General features: G+C 44.3%; 1 protein-coding gene across 5 annotated transcripts in view; it reads left to right on the plus strand.

Annotated features, from left to right (window-relative positions):
* The window catches only part of skor2 (SKI family transcriptional corepressor 2), a 60,526-nt gene extending 43,024 nt beyond the window's left edge, over nt 1-17,502 (plus strand). For all 5 annotated transcript variants that reach the window (XM_033033943.1, XM_033033934.1, XM_033033959.1 and 2 more), the window contains 2 exons: nt 14,355-14,446; nt 16,479-17,502. In XM_033033943.1, coding sequence (XP_032889834.1) covers nt 14,355-14,417 — 63 coding nt within the window. In that variant the 3' untranslated portion in view covers nt 14,418-14,446; nt 16,479-17,502. The remainder of the gene's footprint in view (nt 1-14,354; nt 14,447-16,478) is intronic.
* Nucleotides 17,503-17,881: the final 379 nt, after the last annotated feature.

Consider the following 17,881-nt stretch of genomic DNA (forward strand, 5'->3'; position numbering starts at 1 on the left):
GTCAGCAAGGTTGTTTTGATGAGGGGTAGGGGCAGAGGATGGTGTAGATTGGCAGAAGACAATGGAGCCCAGGCGTGGGGGGGGCACTCTTGTTTAGAATCCTCTGTCCAGGGGAAACATCTGCATTTGTTTGTTCATTTGTTCCAGTGAAGCCTCTGTATACACGCGAATTTGGTGTGCTGGCCTTTATAAATCAGAGCATTGAGTATAGAAGTTGGGATGTAATGTTAAAATTGTACAAGGCATTGGTGAGGCCAATTCTGGAGTATGGTGTACAATTTTGGTCGCCTAATTATAGGAAGGATGTCAACAAAATAGAGAGAGTACAGAGGAGATTTACTAGAATGTTGCCTGGGTTTCAGCAACTAAGTTACAGAGAAAGGTTGAACAAGTTAGGGCTTTATTCTTTGGAGCGCAGAAGGTTAAGGGGGGACTTGATAGAGGTTTTTAAAATGATGAGAGGGATAGACAGAGTTGACGTGGAAAAGCTTTTCCCACTGAGAGTAGGGAAGATTCAAACAAGGGGACATGACTTGAGAATTAAGGGACTGAAGTTTAGGGGTAACATGAGGGGGAACTTCTTTACTCAGAGAGTGGTAGCTGTGTGGAATGAGCTTCCAGTGAAGATGGTGGAGGCAGGTTCGTTTTTATCATTTAAAAATGAATTGGATAGTTATATGGATGGGAAAGGAATGGAGGGTTATGGTCTGAGCGCAGGTATATGGGACTAGGGGAGATTATGTGTTCGACACGGACTAGAAGGGTCGAGATGGCCTGTTTCCGTGCTGTAATTGTTATATGGTTATATGGTTATATGGTTACACGGCAGCCAGCCAACAGTCGCTTGATTTTTTTTCTTTTTGTTTTCACTTTTAATTTCAAGTTTTTGTGTATCTTGTGTGTTGTGACTGTCGGCAGACCAATTTCCCTCCGGGGATGAATAACGTTTTATTGTATCATATCGTTGTCTACACGTATTTTAGTAAACATTTCATAAAGTCCCCCATGGTGGTCTGAAACACAAGAATAAGGTGCATGGGGTTAACAGTGATTTGGTCTTATGTATTCATAACTGACATTGATAGAAGACAGAGGGTTGTGGTGGAAGGATGATATTCAGGCTCAAGGTCTGTGACCAGTGAAGTTCCACATGGATCTGAGCTGGGACCTCAGGTGTTTGTGATATATATTAAAGGACTTAGCTGTTAAGGTAGACAGGTTGGTTAATAAGTGTGCAGATGACACTAAAACTGCTGGGGGCATGAACTTTCAGGAAGGCTATCAAAATATACAGCGGGATATAGATCTGCTAAGAGAAATGGGTGGAGAAATGGCAGTTAGAGTTTAATCTGAGCAAGTGTAACTTCCTGAAAGTGGCAATACAAGTAATGGTAAGAGGACTGCTTTCATAGTATGTCTGCTTTCATAAATTGGGGCATTAAGTATATGCGGCAATAAACCATGATGCAGCTTTGGCTTTGGTTTAACTACATTTGGAGTATTGTGTGCAGTTCTGGTCACTTCATTGGGGAAGGGTGCGGAGGCTTTAAAAAAGATGCGGAGGTTTACCAACATAATGCCTGGTTTAAGAGGTATTAGCTGCAGGGAGAGATTGGACAGACTTGGGTTGTTTTCTCTGGAATGCCGGAGGTTGCGAGGAGACCTGATAGAACTATGTGAAATTATGAGAGGCAGAAAGGGTAGACAGTCAGAATCATTTTCTCAGGATGGGAAAATTGAATATTAGTTTAATGAGGAGCAGCGTTTAAAGGAGTTGTGCAGTGCAAGTTTTTACACAGAGAGTAGTCAGTGGCTGGAATACAATGCCAGGGATGGTCCCAGGAGGCAGATACGGTAGTGGCATTTAAGAGGCATTTGTATAGGCATACTGATATGAAGGGAATGGAGGGATATGGGTTATATGCAGGCAGATATGAGGTGGTCTCAGCATCAGACATTGTGGGACGAATGGGCTGTTCTTGTGCTGTACTGTTCTACGTTCTAAATTCTAGATGAGTAATAGGAAGAGATCAGGACGAAATGCCGATAGAATAAACATAATTACATTGCAGGCATGAAATAAGCTATTGAAGATGATTTTCTTGCCAGGAAGGGCAGCAGACTGGTGAAGTCCCAACCGACTGGCCCATGGTGGAGAGGTGCCAGAAGAGGGTGGTGTGAACAATTATGTCAAAAGGCCATTAACAGCATGAGAGGCACTACATCTGAAAGATTACTTTTGTCACAATCAGAAAAAATGTCATTCATAACTTTGATCAGTGGCTCTAATGGAAAGTTAATTCAAAGGAGAGGTTCAAAGGAGTTTTGAATAAAATATGTTCATAAGTTATAGGAGCAGAATCAGGTGATTCAGCCCATCGTCTACTTTGCCATTCATTTATGACTTATCTATACTTCCCTCTCAACCCCATTTTCCCCATAACCTCTGACACTCGTACAAATGAAGAATCTATCTATCTCCACCCTTAAAATTATCTTTTGGCTCCACAACCATCTGTGGCAATGAATTAGAAACATAGAAAATAGGTGCAGGAGGAGGCCATTCGGCCCTTCGAGCCAGCACCACCATTCATTGTGATCATGGCTGATCGTCCCCAATCAATAACCCGTGCCTGCCTTCTCCCTATATCCCTTGATTCCACTGGCCCCTAAAGCTCTATCTAACTCTCTCTTAAATCCATACAGTGACTTGGCCTCCACTGCCCTCTGTGGCAGGGAATTCCACAAATTCATAATTCTCTGGGTGAAAATGTTTTTTCTCACCTCAGTCTTAAATGGCCTCCCCTTTATTCTAAGACTGTGGCCCCTGGTTCTGGACTCGTCCAACATTGGGAACATTTTTCCTGCATCTGGCTTGTCGTCCTTTTATAATTTTATATGTTTCTATAAGATTCCCCCTCATCCTTCTAAACTCCAGTGAATACAAGCCTAGACTTTTCAATCTTTCCTCATATGACAGTCCCGCCATCCCAGGGATCAATCTCGTGAACCTACGCTGCACTGCCTCAATCACAAGGATGTCCATCCTCAAATTAGGAGACCAAAACTGTACGCAATACTCCAGATGTGGTCTTACCGGAGCCCTATACAACTGCAGAAGAACTTCTTTACTCCTATACTGAAATCCTCTTGTTATGAAGGCCAACATTCAATTAGCTTTCTTCACTGCCTGCTGTACCTGCACGCCAACTTTCAGTGACCGGTGTACAAGGACACCCAGGTCTTGCTGTACCTCCCCTTACCTAACCTAACCCCATTGAGATAATAATCTACCCCCTTGTTTTTGCCACCAAAGTGGATAACCTCACATTCATCTATTTTATATTGCATCCGCCACGCATCTGCCCACTCATTCAACCTGTCCAGGTCACCTTGTAAACCTCCTAACATCCTCTTCACAGTTCACACTGCCACCCAGCTTTGTGTCATCCGCAAACTTGCTAGTGTTGCTCCTAATTCCCTCTTCCAAATCATTATTATATATGGTAAACATTTGCGGCCCCAACACCGAGCCTTGCGGCACTCCACTCGCCACTGCCTGCCATTCTGAAAAGGACCCGTTCACTCCTACTCTTTGCTTCTTGTCTGTCAACCAATTTTCTATCCACGTCAACACCCTACCCCCAATACCATGTGCTCTAATTTTAGTCACCCGTCTCCCAAGCAGGACCTTATCAAATTGCACAGATTCACCACCCTCTGACTAAAGAAATTCCTCATCTCCTTTCTTAAGGTACGTCCTTTTATTCTGAGGTGGTGGCCTATGGTCCTAGACTCTCTTACTGGTGGAAACATCCTCTCCACATCCACTCTATCTAGGCCTTTCACATAGAAACATAGAAAATAGGTGCAGGAGTAGGCCATTCGGCCCTTCGAGCCTGCACCGCCATTCAATATGATCATGGCTGATCAACCAACAGTATCCTGTACCTGCCTTCTCTCCATACCCCTTGATCCCTTTTGCCACAAGGGCCACATCTAACTCCCTCTTAAATATAGCCAATGAACTGGCCTCAACTGCCTTCTGTGGCAGAGAATTCCACAGATTCACCACTATCTGTGTGAAAAATGTTTTTCTCATCTCGGTCCTAAAAGACTTTCCCCTTATCCTTAAACTGTGACCCCTTGTTCTGGACTTCCCCAACATCGGGAATAATCTTCCTGCATCTAGCCTGTCCAACCCTTTAAGAATTTTGTACGTTTCTATAAGATCCTACCTCAATCTTCTAAATTCTAGCGAGTACAAGCCGAGTCTATCCAGTCTTTCTTCATATGAAAGTCCTGACATCCCAGGAATCAGTCTGGTGAACCTTCTCTGTACTCCCTCTATGGCAATAAGTATCACTATTCAATAAGTTTCAATGAAGTCCCCCTTCATTCTTCTAAACAACATGTACAGGCCTAATGCCGTCAAACCCACATCACATGACATCAATATTTCAAATAAATTTCCAATCTTGCATGAAATAGATGTTTAAAATTTCTTGCTTACATAATAAATAGGTATAGGAGTAGGCCAATCGGTCCTTTGAGCCAACATCGCCATTCAATGTGATCATGGCTGATCATCCACAATCAATACCCAGTTCCTGCCTTCTCCCCATATCCGTTGATTCCTCTAGCCCTAAGAGCTCTATTTAACTCTCTTATCCTAAATGGCTTACCCCTTATTCTTAATATGTGACCCCTGGTTCTGGACTCCCCCAACATCGGGAACATGTTTCCCACATCTAGCTTGTCCAATCCCTTAATAATTTTATATGTCTCTATAAGATCCCCTCTTATCCTTCTAAATTTCAGTGAATACAAGCCCAGTCGGTCATCATATGACAGTCCCGCCATCCTTGGAATTAAGCTCGTGAACCTACGGTGCACTCCCTCAATAGCAAGAATGTCCTTCCTCAAATTAGGAGACCAAAACTGCACACAATACTCTAGGTGTGGTCTCACCAAGCCTGTACAACTGCAGGAGGACCTCTTTGCTCCGAAACTCAAATCCTCTCGCAATGACAGCCAACATGCCATTAGATTTCTTCACTGCCTGCTGTACCTACATGCTTACGTTCAGTAAGAAGGTGGGAAGATTTATGGTGAGAAGTTTTCATTTTGTTTTGAGTTACCTTTCTACAACTTTGGATCTATATTTGTGACCGGTGGGCTATGTGATAGTCAGGATGGAGGTGGGATTAAAATTGAGGAAGCCAAATGCAAAACCTGCCAAGTTCAGCAGCATTGGGTTCTTGGGGTTGAGAGAACTGATCAGAATCAGAGTTTGAATGTGAAGGCCCTGGCATCATGAACAGTGTAGGAAGCACACAATGAACCAGTCAAGCATTAGCTGCAAGTATCTACTTTCTGTTGGGCAATTCATATGAAATTTGTTTGCTTGTGGCTTTAACTGATTTTAAATGGCACATCAGAATGACCTTGTGACTTACTGCATTACATCAATGATTATCCTTCAGACTTACGTTAGTATCAGGAACCAAACTTTATGGCAGAAAGTGCTGGAGTAACTCAGTGGGTCAGGCAGCATCACTGGAGGACATGGATAGGTGACATTATTGGTTGGGACCCTTCTTCAAACTGCTGAAGGGTACCAATCTAAAACATAACCTATCCATGAGATGCTGCCTGACACACCGAGTTACTCCAGCATTTTATGTCCTCTTGTGTAAACCAGCATCTGCAGTTCCCCAGAGTATTGCTCAGTCCCCGGGGAAAAGCATGGGAGATAAATAAAGGCGGTTGGCTTCTAAAGTCTGCAGAATTTGGAAATCAGAGCTTTAACTGCTCTCCCCACATTTAATTAAACAGCCAACAGAAAGAGAAAATAAACAGACAATGCTGCAAACACTTTGCAGTTCAAAACATTAACTCTGTTTCTCTCTCCACGGATGCTGCCTGATCTGCTGAGTGTTTCGAACATTTTCTGTTTTCATTTCAGTTCTGCAGCCTGGGCAATTTATTGGAAACTGTGCTTTGAGGATAGTGTTTTGACAATGTAAGGAGATAAGCCGGCAGTGATGAGAATAAATATTTTCACACACAAAATCATGGATCTTTGGCATTCTCCATCCCATGTGCATGTGCAGTCATATTCAACACATAGGCATGAAGCAAGTTACAGGGAGAGTTTGCAGAAGTGTTGTTGATGTAGAAGATTAGTTGTGATCCCATCAATTGGCAGAGTGAGGCGTAAGTGATAATTGGCATACACCTGCATCCATTATGAAGCATTTTATTTGAATCACGCCTAGATACACAATAACGCTCAAACACTCAATGCCCTCTACTTGCCAACTTTCACTGCCTCCCCTTGCTCCAGAGCTTCAGATCGTTGTAGTCACTTCAAGTTCTTCCGTGCAAGCAAACCCTCATCACTCTATCTTATCCACTTACATGTGATTCCCACTCGCTTGATTCCTTCCACTTCTGTAATTCCTTCTCTCAATATCTCTGCTTTATTACCTCACCTCTCCATTGCTCCCTAAAACTGCTAACACAGGTGGATAACTGATGGGATAATCTATGGATTGCTTGTTTACGTCGGTCAGAATGTTGAGTATAAAGTTTGGGTAGTCATGACGCAACATTATAAAATTTTGTCTCAATCATATTTGGAATATTTTGTGCAGTTCTGGTCTCCTCAGTATAGGAAGGATGTTGAGGCTATGCAGAGAGTACAGTAGACATTATCAGGATTGGAGTGTGTTAGTTATAAGGAGAAGTTGGATAAACTTGGATTATTTTCATTGACATGTCAGAGGCAGAAGGACAACTTTAAAGAAATACTAGACTGTGGGACCCGCTGGGTCCCAGTCACAGGGGAGGCCTAGTCCCCCAACGCAACCCATTCCCCAACGCAATATTCCACCACTCACCCATAGCCCCTAACTGTCCAGATGCAGCTCATTCCCCCTCATCCACCAGCACTCCCTCCCCCTCCTCTTCGTGTGTGGGAGGGGAGGAGTGGGGGGAGAGGGTGGTGGGGGGAGAGGGTGATGTGGAGGGAGAGAGGGGTGTGGGGAGGGGGTTGTGGGGGAGGGGGGGTTGGGGGGAGGGGCGGTGTGGGGGAGGGGGGATGTGGGTGAGGGGGGTGCGAGGAGAGAGGGAGGAGGGGTGTCAGAGGGGGGGGGGTGGGAGGGGGGAGGGGGGGTCGGAGGGGGGAAGAAGGATGTGTGGGGAGGGGTGTGTGTGGGGGTGAGGGGAGGGGGGTCAGTGAGTGTTGTGGAGCCGGGGAGGGGGGGAGGGGTGTGTGGGTGGGGGGGAGATTGTGGGGGCGGGGTGGTTGTGGGGGGGAGCTCGGAGAAAAGACGGAGCAGAGGGTGTCTCACGGGGGAGGGGGGCAGGAGCCAGCGAGGGGGACCAGAGGGGAAGGGGCTGTAGCTGACGGTGCGCTGAGGACTCACAGCGGGCGCTGGTCCCTGGATGTTCTCCTCCGCCAGGATCTATTGCCACCCTTGGCAGTGCTTTCCAGGCACCCTAACATTCTCTGAGAAAAAATATCCTTTAAACTTTCTCCCTCTCGCCCTCAACCTTTGCCTTCTGGATATTTGACATTTCCACTGGGAAAAAGTCTGACTCTCCACTCTGTCTGTGCCTCTCCATTTTCCATTTAGCGACATCGCGACATCTCCGACTCCACGCTGGGCCGGGCTGGGCTGGGCTGAGTTGGACTGGGCTAGGCTGGGCTGGGCTGGGCTGGGCTGGGCTGGGCTGGGCTGAGTTGGGCTGGGCTGGGCTGGGCTGGGCTGGGCTGGGCTGGGCTGGGCTGGGCTGGGCTGGGCTGGGCTAGGCTAGGCCGGGCTGAGTTGGGCTGGGTTGGGCGGGGCGGGGCTGCTTCTGGTCCCTCCGAAAATTGTGTCTGGTTGGAGACCCCCGCCCGCCAACCAGAGCGTCCCTCAGCTCCAGTAAAGACGCGATGGCGCAGGAATGGTCGGACCGTCTCGCGCAGTGATAGGAGAAAAGACCAATCGACGCAGCACATGCGGGATTTTTAAACCTCGCTAACTTTTATATTAGACCCCCGATTGGAACGAAACTTGGTGCACTCGCACGAGAGTAAGCTGCCGAAAAATCGTAGCGCTGTCACGTACCATTTTTGCGCAAATAGAAAGACCATGCAAAGTTGGAAGATAACAAGATCAGAGCTTTAGAGATAGATAGATAGATAGATAGATAGATAGATAGATAGATAGATAGATAGATAGATAGATAGATAGATAGATAGATAGATAGATAGATAGATAGATAGATAGATAGATAGATAGATAGATAGATAGATAGATAGATAGATAGATAGATAGATTATGAGAGGCACAGACAGAGTGGAGAGTCAGACTTTTTCCCAGTGGAAATGTTAAATATCCAGAAGGCAAAGGTTAAGGGTGAGAGGGAGAAAGTTTAAAGGATATTTTTTCTCAGAGAATGTTAGGGTGCCTGGAAAGCACTGCCAAGGGTGGCAATAGAAGCAGATATGATAGCTACTTTTAAGATACATTTAGATAGACTTGTGAACAGGCAGGCAATGGTGGGATATGGACCAATGTATGCAGATGGGATTAGTTTGGATTGGCATTATGGTCAACGTAGATCTGGTGAGCCAAAGGGCCTTTCCCTCCCCGTGTTCTATGTCCTGCTTTCAAGATCCTCTGTAAAAGCCGGTTCATTATCTTTTAATGTTGGCTCTGCTGTATTTTTTTTTGTATATACTAAGCAATGTCCTGTTTTACATTGCCTTGAAAAATACTCTGAGACGTGAGAACGGGGTAGCTATAAAAATATTGTTACATTTATTATGTAGCAAATCCCATTCTCTTCATAACAGCAGAGAACAGTTACTACTTCTCTGTAGTGGTAAGATTACAAGAACATAATGACATTAGAAACAGGAGCATCAGTCAGCCATTCAGCTCTACAAGTCTGCTGTGATATTCTACAAGATCGTGGCTGATCTGATTCAATAATGTTTACTTTCTGCATCTTCATATCTCTTGATTTCTTTAATAATTAGAAAACCATTGATCTATACTTTGAATGCATCCAATGTCTGAGCCTCCGCAGTCTCACACAGTAAAAAATCATAACGATTCATCAACCACTGAGTGAAGAATTTTCTCACTATCTTAATCCAAAATGGCCTCTCCCTTAATTTGAGTCAGTGAGCACTATTTCAAGATTCCTCACCCAGGGGAAACATTCTCTTCATATCTACCTTGTCATTCTGTATGTTCTACCTCAAATTCTGTATGTTCTTCTACACCTCAGAGAAGAAATAACTCATTTGACAGGCAATCTTTCCTCGAACCAAGAATAACAAGAGGAGAACTAATGCCCCTGTCCCACTTTGGAAACCTGAACGGAAACCTCTGGAGACTTTGTGCCCCACCCAAGGTTTCCGTGCGGTTCCCGGAGGTTGCAGGTGGTTGCCGGAGGTTGCAGGTAGTGGGAGCAGGTAGGGAGACTGACAAAAACCTCCGGGAACCGCACGGAAACCTTGGGTGGGGCACAAAGTCTCCAGAGGTTTCCGTTCAGGTTTCCTAAGTGGGACAGGGGCATTACTGGCACCTTAGGTCTACAGCGATATGCATTAAATGCAGTTTATAGGCAATTATAAAGAATACATTTTTGTAATATTTGTTAAAAACAAAAGGGCCCTTGGAAGGTGAATAAATGGGAACACAGGGAACTTCATTTGCTGCAATGTCAGAGGCAGGAATTTAAAATTGACCTTGCAGGAACAAATAAAAAAGATCCATAAAACACATATATGAACTTACACACTCATATACATGTAACATTACTTATGGCAAGACTTCCATTTCATCTCCCATCTACATACTTCCATTGAATATTCCACAGGGAATGTAGCGGCTGGGCTTGTACACTCTGGAGTTTAGAAGGATGAGAGGGCATCTTATTGAAACATATAAGATTATTAAGGGTTTGGACACGCTGGAGGCAGGAAACATGTTCCCGATGTTGGGGGAGTCCAGAACCAGGGGCCACAGTTTAAGAATAAGGAGTAAGCCATTTAGAATGGAGACGAGGAAACACTTTTTCTCACAGAGAGTTGTGAGTCTGTGGAATTCTCTGCCTCAGAGGGCAGTGGAGGCAGGTTCTCTGGATACTTTCAAGAGGGAGCTGGATAGGGTTCTTAAAGATAGCGGAGTCAGGGGATATGGGGAGAAGGCAGGAACAGGGTACTGATTGGGGATGATCATCCATGATCCCATTGAATGGCGCTGCTGGCTTGAAGGGCCGAATGACCTACTCCTGCGCCTATTGTCTATTGTCTATTGTTTTGATAAATTTTGCTTCAATACTGTACATTTGGGATTTATTTGTGGGGATTTATTTATTATTTAAAAATAAATGTACAAATGCATTTTCAGAATTAAATCTTTATCAAGGAGAAGAACTTAATATCAAGTGATCTTCAGGTTATTCTATCTTTAGGAACTAGCTGCACAATGAGTTTAATGGACAAATAATTAATTTTTGAAGTGTAGTGATGGTTGTAATGGAGGTAAGCATGACATTTGTTTTGGGTCAATAGACCATCGGTGCAGGAGTGGGCCGTTCGGCCCTTCAAGCCAGCACCGCCATTCAATGTGATCATGGCTAATCATCCAGTACCCCGTTCCTGCCTTCTCCCCATATCCCCTGACAGCATCTCTGGAGAAAAGGAATAGGTAACAATTCAGGTCGAAACCCTTCATCAGAGTAATGAACTCATTGATTGGTTAACCAACATTTGTTGACTTTGGTCAGCTATGCTACTGCCTTTCTTTGAATAGTAACCGGAGACTTCAGTATCAGCCTGAAAGTCTGATATCCACAGGGGGTGAGGTGGGTTGGGGGGGGAGGGGGGGGGGGTTGGGAGGGGGTCACAGTGCAACATATTATCTCAATTCTGGTAACTATGGCAATATAACACCCATTGGTAGTGCACTGAGGTTTCAGCCTAGTTCCAGCATACTAGAATTAGGTTTTGTTTTTCCGTTCAATGCTCAAGCATTTGTTAGACAGTTGAAAGCTCCTTAAGCATTGATCCCACACTTGAAAGTTGTCAGCTGCCTTTAGTGGCTTATGTGGTTGTTTTAAACGCGTATGATTTGGCTGGGCAATTCTATCGACTGGTGTTAGCAATCTTGCAATTCACCAGTTTGACACAGTGTAATAATCAAACATCCAATCTCAGTGGCTGATTACACATTATTCTGTGGGTGTTTCACCATAATTTTTTTTCACCATTGCATTGGTGAACACATATTATCTTTTCTTGCTGTGAATTAATGGAAGCTTTCCATTCAAACAGTGCATTTAATGAGAGGAGGCCGACTTGTTTCATCACTAGTGCTTTGTGGGCAGGAGGTTTAAATCCTACTCATTGCAAAGCCTGGCTGTAAATCTCTCTCTGCGATCCTTGTGGATAAGATGTGAGGTTGGCCATGGGACAAACACAGCCTTAGTGTGGTTGAACTTCTGTTCCCCCATCCCCACTTTCAGTTGGAGAAATTGGGAAGTGAAAAGAGTGATCTCATAGCCAGGAATAAATGATCAACTAAGTGAAACTAGCAAGGAATGTTCAAAGTACTATATGCTGAGCAATTCAAAGGTTAAAAGGTTTCAAAGGTCTTTTATTGTCACATGTACTAATTAACGGATAGTGATATGCGAATTACCATACAGCCATATGAAAAAAAAGCAACAAGACACACAACTATATAAAAGTTAACATAAACATCCACCACAGCGGATTCCCCACATTCCTCAATGTGATGGAAGGCAAAAGAGTCCAATCTTCATCCTCTTTATCTTTATTCTCCCGCGGTTGGGGGAGTCGATCAAAGCTCCCGTCCATCCTAAAGGATGAGCTAGCATAACGTAGATGTAGAACATGAAACAGTACAGCATAGGAACAGATCCTTCGGCCCACAATGTCTGTGCCCAACATAATGCCAAATTAAGCTAATCTCTTCTGTCTGCATGTGATCTATATCCTTCCATTCTCTGCATATCCATGTGCCTATCTAAAGCCTGGCAGCATGTTCCAGGCACCCACGACTCTGTGTGTAAAATACCTTTTGCTGCATATCTCCTTTAAACGTTGCTCCTCCTCATGTTAAAGCTATACCCTCTAGTCCCTAACAATTCTACCCAGGGAATAAGATTCTGAGTGTCTTACCTATCTACAGTATGCCTCTCACAATTTTACATACTTCTCACAGATCTCCCCTCAGTGGGTCAATGTCACCAAACCAAAATTCATTTGTAATCACGCCGTTGGTCACAAAAAAATGGATATTGCACATTTCCACATTCAAAGGCAGAGGACTTTTCTCTTCTAGGCCAGGCTTTAGATGTTGACCAAGGGGGGTGTTGTGGAGGGTGGTTTTGTTGTAGTGGAAATGGTCCATGGTTGAAAGTCAGTATTTTAATTATGTTGTTGGTCCTCCAGCTCATCATGGTAGGATTATGCCTCTTGGACAGCATTCCCCAGGATCCAAAGGGAGCTTTGCCTGGGGAATAACATTATCAAATGCATCATGGCACGAAAATTAATCCCAGATCACATTGTGGCAGGAACTGTTTGGTTAAATTTGTGATTTAACCCAGAAATGAAGGCAAACTCTATTTCCAATTTATTAACTTCACTTTGTACCTCCAGGTCCCTCAGGTCGGCCGACTTGGGGCTACTGACTATCCCGCGGTCTAGGTTTAAGCTCAGGGGTGACCGCGCATTTGCGGTTGCAGCACCTAAACTGTGGAACAGCATCCCTCTCCTCATCAGAACTGCCCCCTCCATCGACTCCTTTAAATTGAGGCTCAAAACCTATTTCTACTCCCTAGCATTTTTGAGGCCCTCTGAGGGGTCGCTGTAAACAGTTTATGTATGTATTGTTGGGTCTGTGTACCATTGTATGTAGCACATTAGTATCTGCACTGATGTAAAGCACTTTGGTCAACGTGAGTTGTTTTTAAATGTGCTATACAAATAAAATTGACTGACTGACAGACTGGCAGAAGTGGAAAAGCTAGAGAAACTAAACGTTTCTATTTGAGATCTTGGGAAAGGTAAATAAAGGTGTTTTGTTTGGCTCTTATTTTCCCAGCTCCCGTACACCCTTTTCATGCCATCCTTAACAAATTTATATATTTGTCAATAAGTGAGACCAATTTTTAGTTTGGTAAAACTACCTTCATTTAGATGAAATACAAACCATTAAAATATAATAGCGCCCTGATATAGCCTGGGAGTTTGCTTAGCAATATGTAGCCTTTCACTTTGTTGCTGCTGTCTTATAAAACATTCTGATAGCACCCTAATTTTCCTGAATGTCTTCAGAGTTTGAACAATCATCTTATCTGTTTTACATTGCCTCTACCTAGGAAAAGGAGTAGGCTTTCTCTTGCTCCAACCCTTCCTATCAATGAAATACTGTTAAAACACAAAGTACTTACACTACAACACCAGAATAAGCGTTCAAACAAGACCAATGCCAAAGTAGTATTGAAACTACCTATAGATACTTGCACTATAGGTCAATAACTAACCATATTCAGTAATAAGCTATCTACATGTTGACAAACACACAAGCTAAATGGTTAACCAAGAAACCTAGTCCCAATGCCACGTGAGGATTTAAAATGCCTTGACACAGTGAAACTATGAGACAACAAATCAAGGCTAATCTGTAGTCAACTCCATTTGATTCAGACTCATATTCCTTATCCAATAAAATCCCATCCTTGACAGGCAGGAAACATTCAATTAAGTTATTATCATGCCAACCTCTTGATGAAGAAAATTTCACATTTCAATACTCCTTGTGTGGAAAAAGTGTTCAGTGATTTCACGTCTAAACGACTTACCTGTGAATTTGCTCTTGATCCCCACGCCTGAGAATATAACGTTTGTATCTTCACTACCAAATTTTTTAAATCATTTTAACACCTCAAGTAGATTAACTCTATCACATTTAATTTCCCATCAACATAAGCCACTATGTTTACTAGTTCAATATTACCCACAAACTGGAATATCTCTACCTCATGCAAATATGTGAGAATTAGTATAAATCTTTGGGAAATTCCACTAGCCACTTGTCACCCGTTATCCTTATTCTTTCTCCATCCTAACACCCATATATGATCACCAATTGATGTCACAAGTTAACCTCAAATTCCACGAGACCTCTTGTTCTCAATCTTGCCAATTCCATTTAGGCAACACCCATAATCATCTCCTCTCTTTACCTTGTTGGTGATTTCCTCATTTTGTATCAAATGCAATGCATCTCTCTCTCTCTCTCTCATTCCTCCAGATTCCTTATGCAGCAAGCTTGATGAGGAAAGAAAGGCTCAACACGCAGCTGAATAAAAGTTAAATGGTCTATGAACTGGACTGAAGTTTCAGGTCGGTACAGGTGACTAACTTCATGTTTTGCACACACTACAATGGAGAGTTTGCTGAGAATTATTTCTGCAGCAGGATTCTTTACCTGGCAAGGGGGTGGAGGAGAAAAATAACTGGCCTACATTGACAGCCCGTTGACAGGAACAAATACATTCTGGCTTGCTTTCAGATACACTATTGATGAGGTACCTTCACAGAACTAGGACTCCAAAGTTTGGCCATGCATTTGTGTGATAGCAAGCCACCGGCTCCCTTTGTGAGTTGAGACTTTTGCTAGTACAGCAGTGACATTGTCACAGAGGGTGGTGTGGAGGGGTTTTCAAAAGAATTTCCCATCCTTGAAGAATGGGAAGGCATGGTGGCGCAGCGGTAGAGGTGCTGCCTTACAGCACTTTCAGTGCCAGAGACCCGGGTTCGATCCCAACTATGGGTGCTGTTTGTACAGAGTTTGTGGGGGTTTTCTCCGAGATCTTCGGGTTCCTCCCACACTCCAAAGATGTACAGGTTTGTAGGTTAATTGGCTTTGTATAAATGTAAATTGTCCCTAGTGTGTGTAGTATAGTGTTACTATGCGGGGATCGCTGATCAGTGCAGATTTGTTTGGTTGAAATAGGCTGGGGGAATACTCTGTCTGTGTCAGAGTCCATGTCCAATGGAAACAGATGCAAGGTAATACATGTGCCGGTTTTGGTGAAAAGACATAATGTGCCGGAGTAACTCAACGGGTCAGGCAGCATCGCTGAAGAACCTGGATAGATGACATTTCAGGTTAGGACATAAAGTTTCAGGGTGGTCTTTTACAGATTTTAGATAACTGTTACCACACTCCCCCGTCTTTCTCCCATCCCCCGCCCTTGCCTAACCTGTGCCCAGTTGTTTCTCTCATCCAGCCAAACCCCCCCCCCCCCCCACACACACACACACACAACCCCCTGCCCCCCTCACCCCACATACACACACAACCCCACACACACACACAACCCTTCCCCCTCCCCCCCCCACACACACCACAACCCCCTCCCCCACACACCACACCACAACCCCCTCCCCCTCCCCCCCCCCCACACACACAACCCCCTCCTCCCCCCACCCCACATACACCACAACGTCCGCACCCACACACCACCAACCCCTCCCCTCCCCTCTCCCCGGGGCCCCGGGCGGGCCCCCCACACACACACACAACCCCCTCCCCCCACACACACACATACCACCCCCCCCCCTCCCCCCACCACACACACACAAAACCCCTCCCCCCCCACACACACACAACCCCTCCCCCCCACACACACACAACCCCACCCCCTCACCCCTCCCAGCCCCCCACCACACCACACACCCCCCCCACACACACACATAACCCCGGCCCCCCACACACACACACCCCCCCTCCCACCTCCCCCACACACACACCCCCTCCCCCCCCCCCCCCCCCCCCACCCACACACCCCCCCACCCCCACACACACACCCACACACCCCGCCCCACACACACAACCCCCCCCCCCCCCCCACACACCACAACCCCCCCCCCCCCCCCCCCCCCCCCCCACACACACACACAACCCCCCCCCTCCCCCCCCATTTATCTCACACCTTTCATTCTTGTACCTGGCCTTTGTTCCAACCACCTGCCTATCAAACCCTCCCACCCCCCCCCCCCCCCCCCGCCTATGTTGACATTGTTTGCCGCACTTTGTCCTGCCTTTCCCCTTTTCCAGCTTTCTTCTTCCCCCCTCCCCCCTCCGCCTACATCTCAACCCGAAACATCACCTATCCATCTCCTCCAGAGATGCTGCCTGACCCGCTGTGTTACTCTACCAATTTGTGTCCTTTTGTATATGAACCAGCATCTGCAGTTCCTTGTTTCTCCGGAAATGCTGCCTGATCCACTGAGTTACTCCAGCACTCTGTATCCATTGGAAATAGCTTGTTAATTCCGTTTGATGGGCCCCTTTTGTTCAATTATTTCCTCTGCTATTACAAAGCAATTGTATTCCATTCTAAATGTGCTGTTTGTTTTAATTACACAGTAGCATGTAGCAGTGCTCATCATTTGTAAGATATAACCACAGAGCAAAGTTCCAGGTGCAAATCCTACGCATCAGAAGAACGATCAGATAAAGAATTGAAAATGAGACTTATTCTGAATTTTCAAACTCAATGGAAAATGCACAATCGATGACTCCCAAGAGACCTAAATACTGCAGTTCATACTTTATTAGTAACACAAAGAACTACTCTTAACTGGTTTCATAAGTCGTTGGTGCTTACATTTAGATATTCTTCCCATGTGAAAGAGGATGGTGAACTCATCTAAAGAAGATTGGCGAGTCAATTTTTAGGGTATTTGCGGTTTCATCATAAGATGGTCATGGAGAACATTTGACAGAAGACTGTTGGAATCACTCTTAAGAAGACTGGTGAGCCCATTTTTAGGAGATTCATGGTCCGATTTAAAACTTGGGCAAGCACTTTGAAGAGTCTGTGAACCCAGTGGATAAATGAAGTACAATCTATATGGATGTGTGTTTGCACAAGTACATGAGTGCAGATTTCAGGAAGACCATTGGTTGATCCATTGTATGTTCTTTTTGGTGAAATGCTATAAACTGAACTCTTCTTTTGTCAATTTAAATTGCATTATGACCAAGAAGGAAGGGAGCAATTGAAACATTGAAACAGTTGGATAGGAAAAAAACAGCTTTAATCCAATTCTTCCCTTGCTCTTGCCTGTTTAAATTATTAAGGGTTAAATAAGAGTATCCTCTATCACTTGAAATATTTTGGCTCTAAATATTGGGTGTATTTAATATTATTGTTATTATTACAATGTATTTAAATCCTTTGTGCAACTCCCTAATTAATTAGGAATGTAAATAAAGCCTATCATATACCAATTACTGCAGTGAAGGCAATGGATTGTTTTTGGAATATAGAAGTAAAATACTTCGGTAAATTTGTGTTTTTGTACAAAAGATATGCACCTAAATTGTAAATATTAATGAAAAAATTTATCCTTCCCTCAAACCTTAGAAAATGGGATTATTGCATTGATTTCCCAATGTGTATCTTTTTAATCATAGCTCTTTGCTGCTGCAGAATGTAGGTACAGTGTGCTGAATTTATCCAGCATATTGTATTTCTCAATTTGATTACCTTGTTGAAAGCTATTGCTCCTGCTGCTCCCTTGATTCCAGCATCCTCCATGTGGCTCACTATGGATAAATTGGTTGAACTTCATTGAGTTTGAGTTTGAGTTTAGTTTATTGTCACACGTACCGAGGTACAGTGAGAAACATTTGTTGCATGCTATCCAGTCAGTGGAAAGACAATACATAATTACAACTGAGTCATTCACAGTGTACAGGTACATGATAAAGGGAATAACATGAATAACATTTAGCGCAAGATAAAGCCAGTAAAGTCCGATCAA

Source organism: Amblyraja radiata, chromosome 1, assembly GCF_010909765.2.
Source record: "Amblyraja radiata isolate CabotCenter1 chromosome 1, sAmbRad1.1.pri, whole genome shotgun sequence".
Classification (NCBI taxonomy): domain Eukaryota; kingdom Metazoa; phylum Chordata; class Chondrichthyes; order Rajiformes; family Rajidae; genus Amblyraja; species Amblyraja radiata.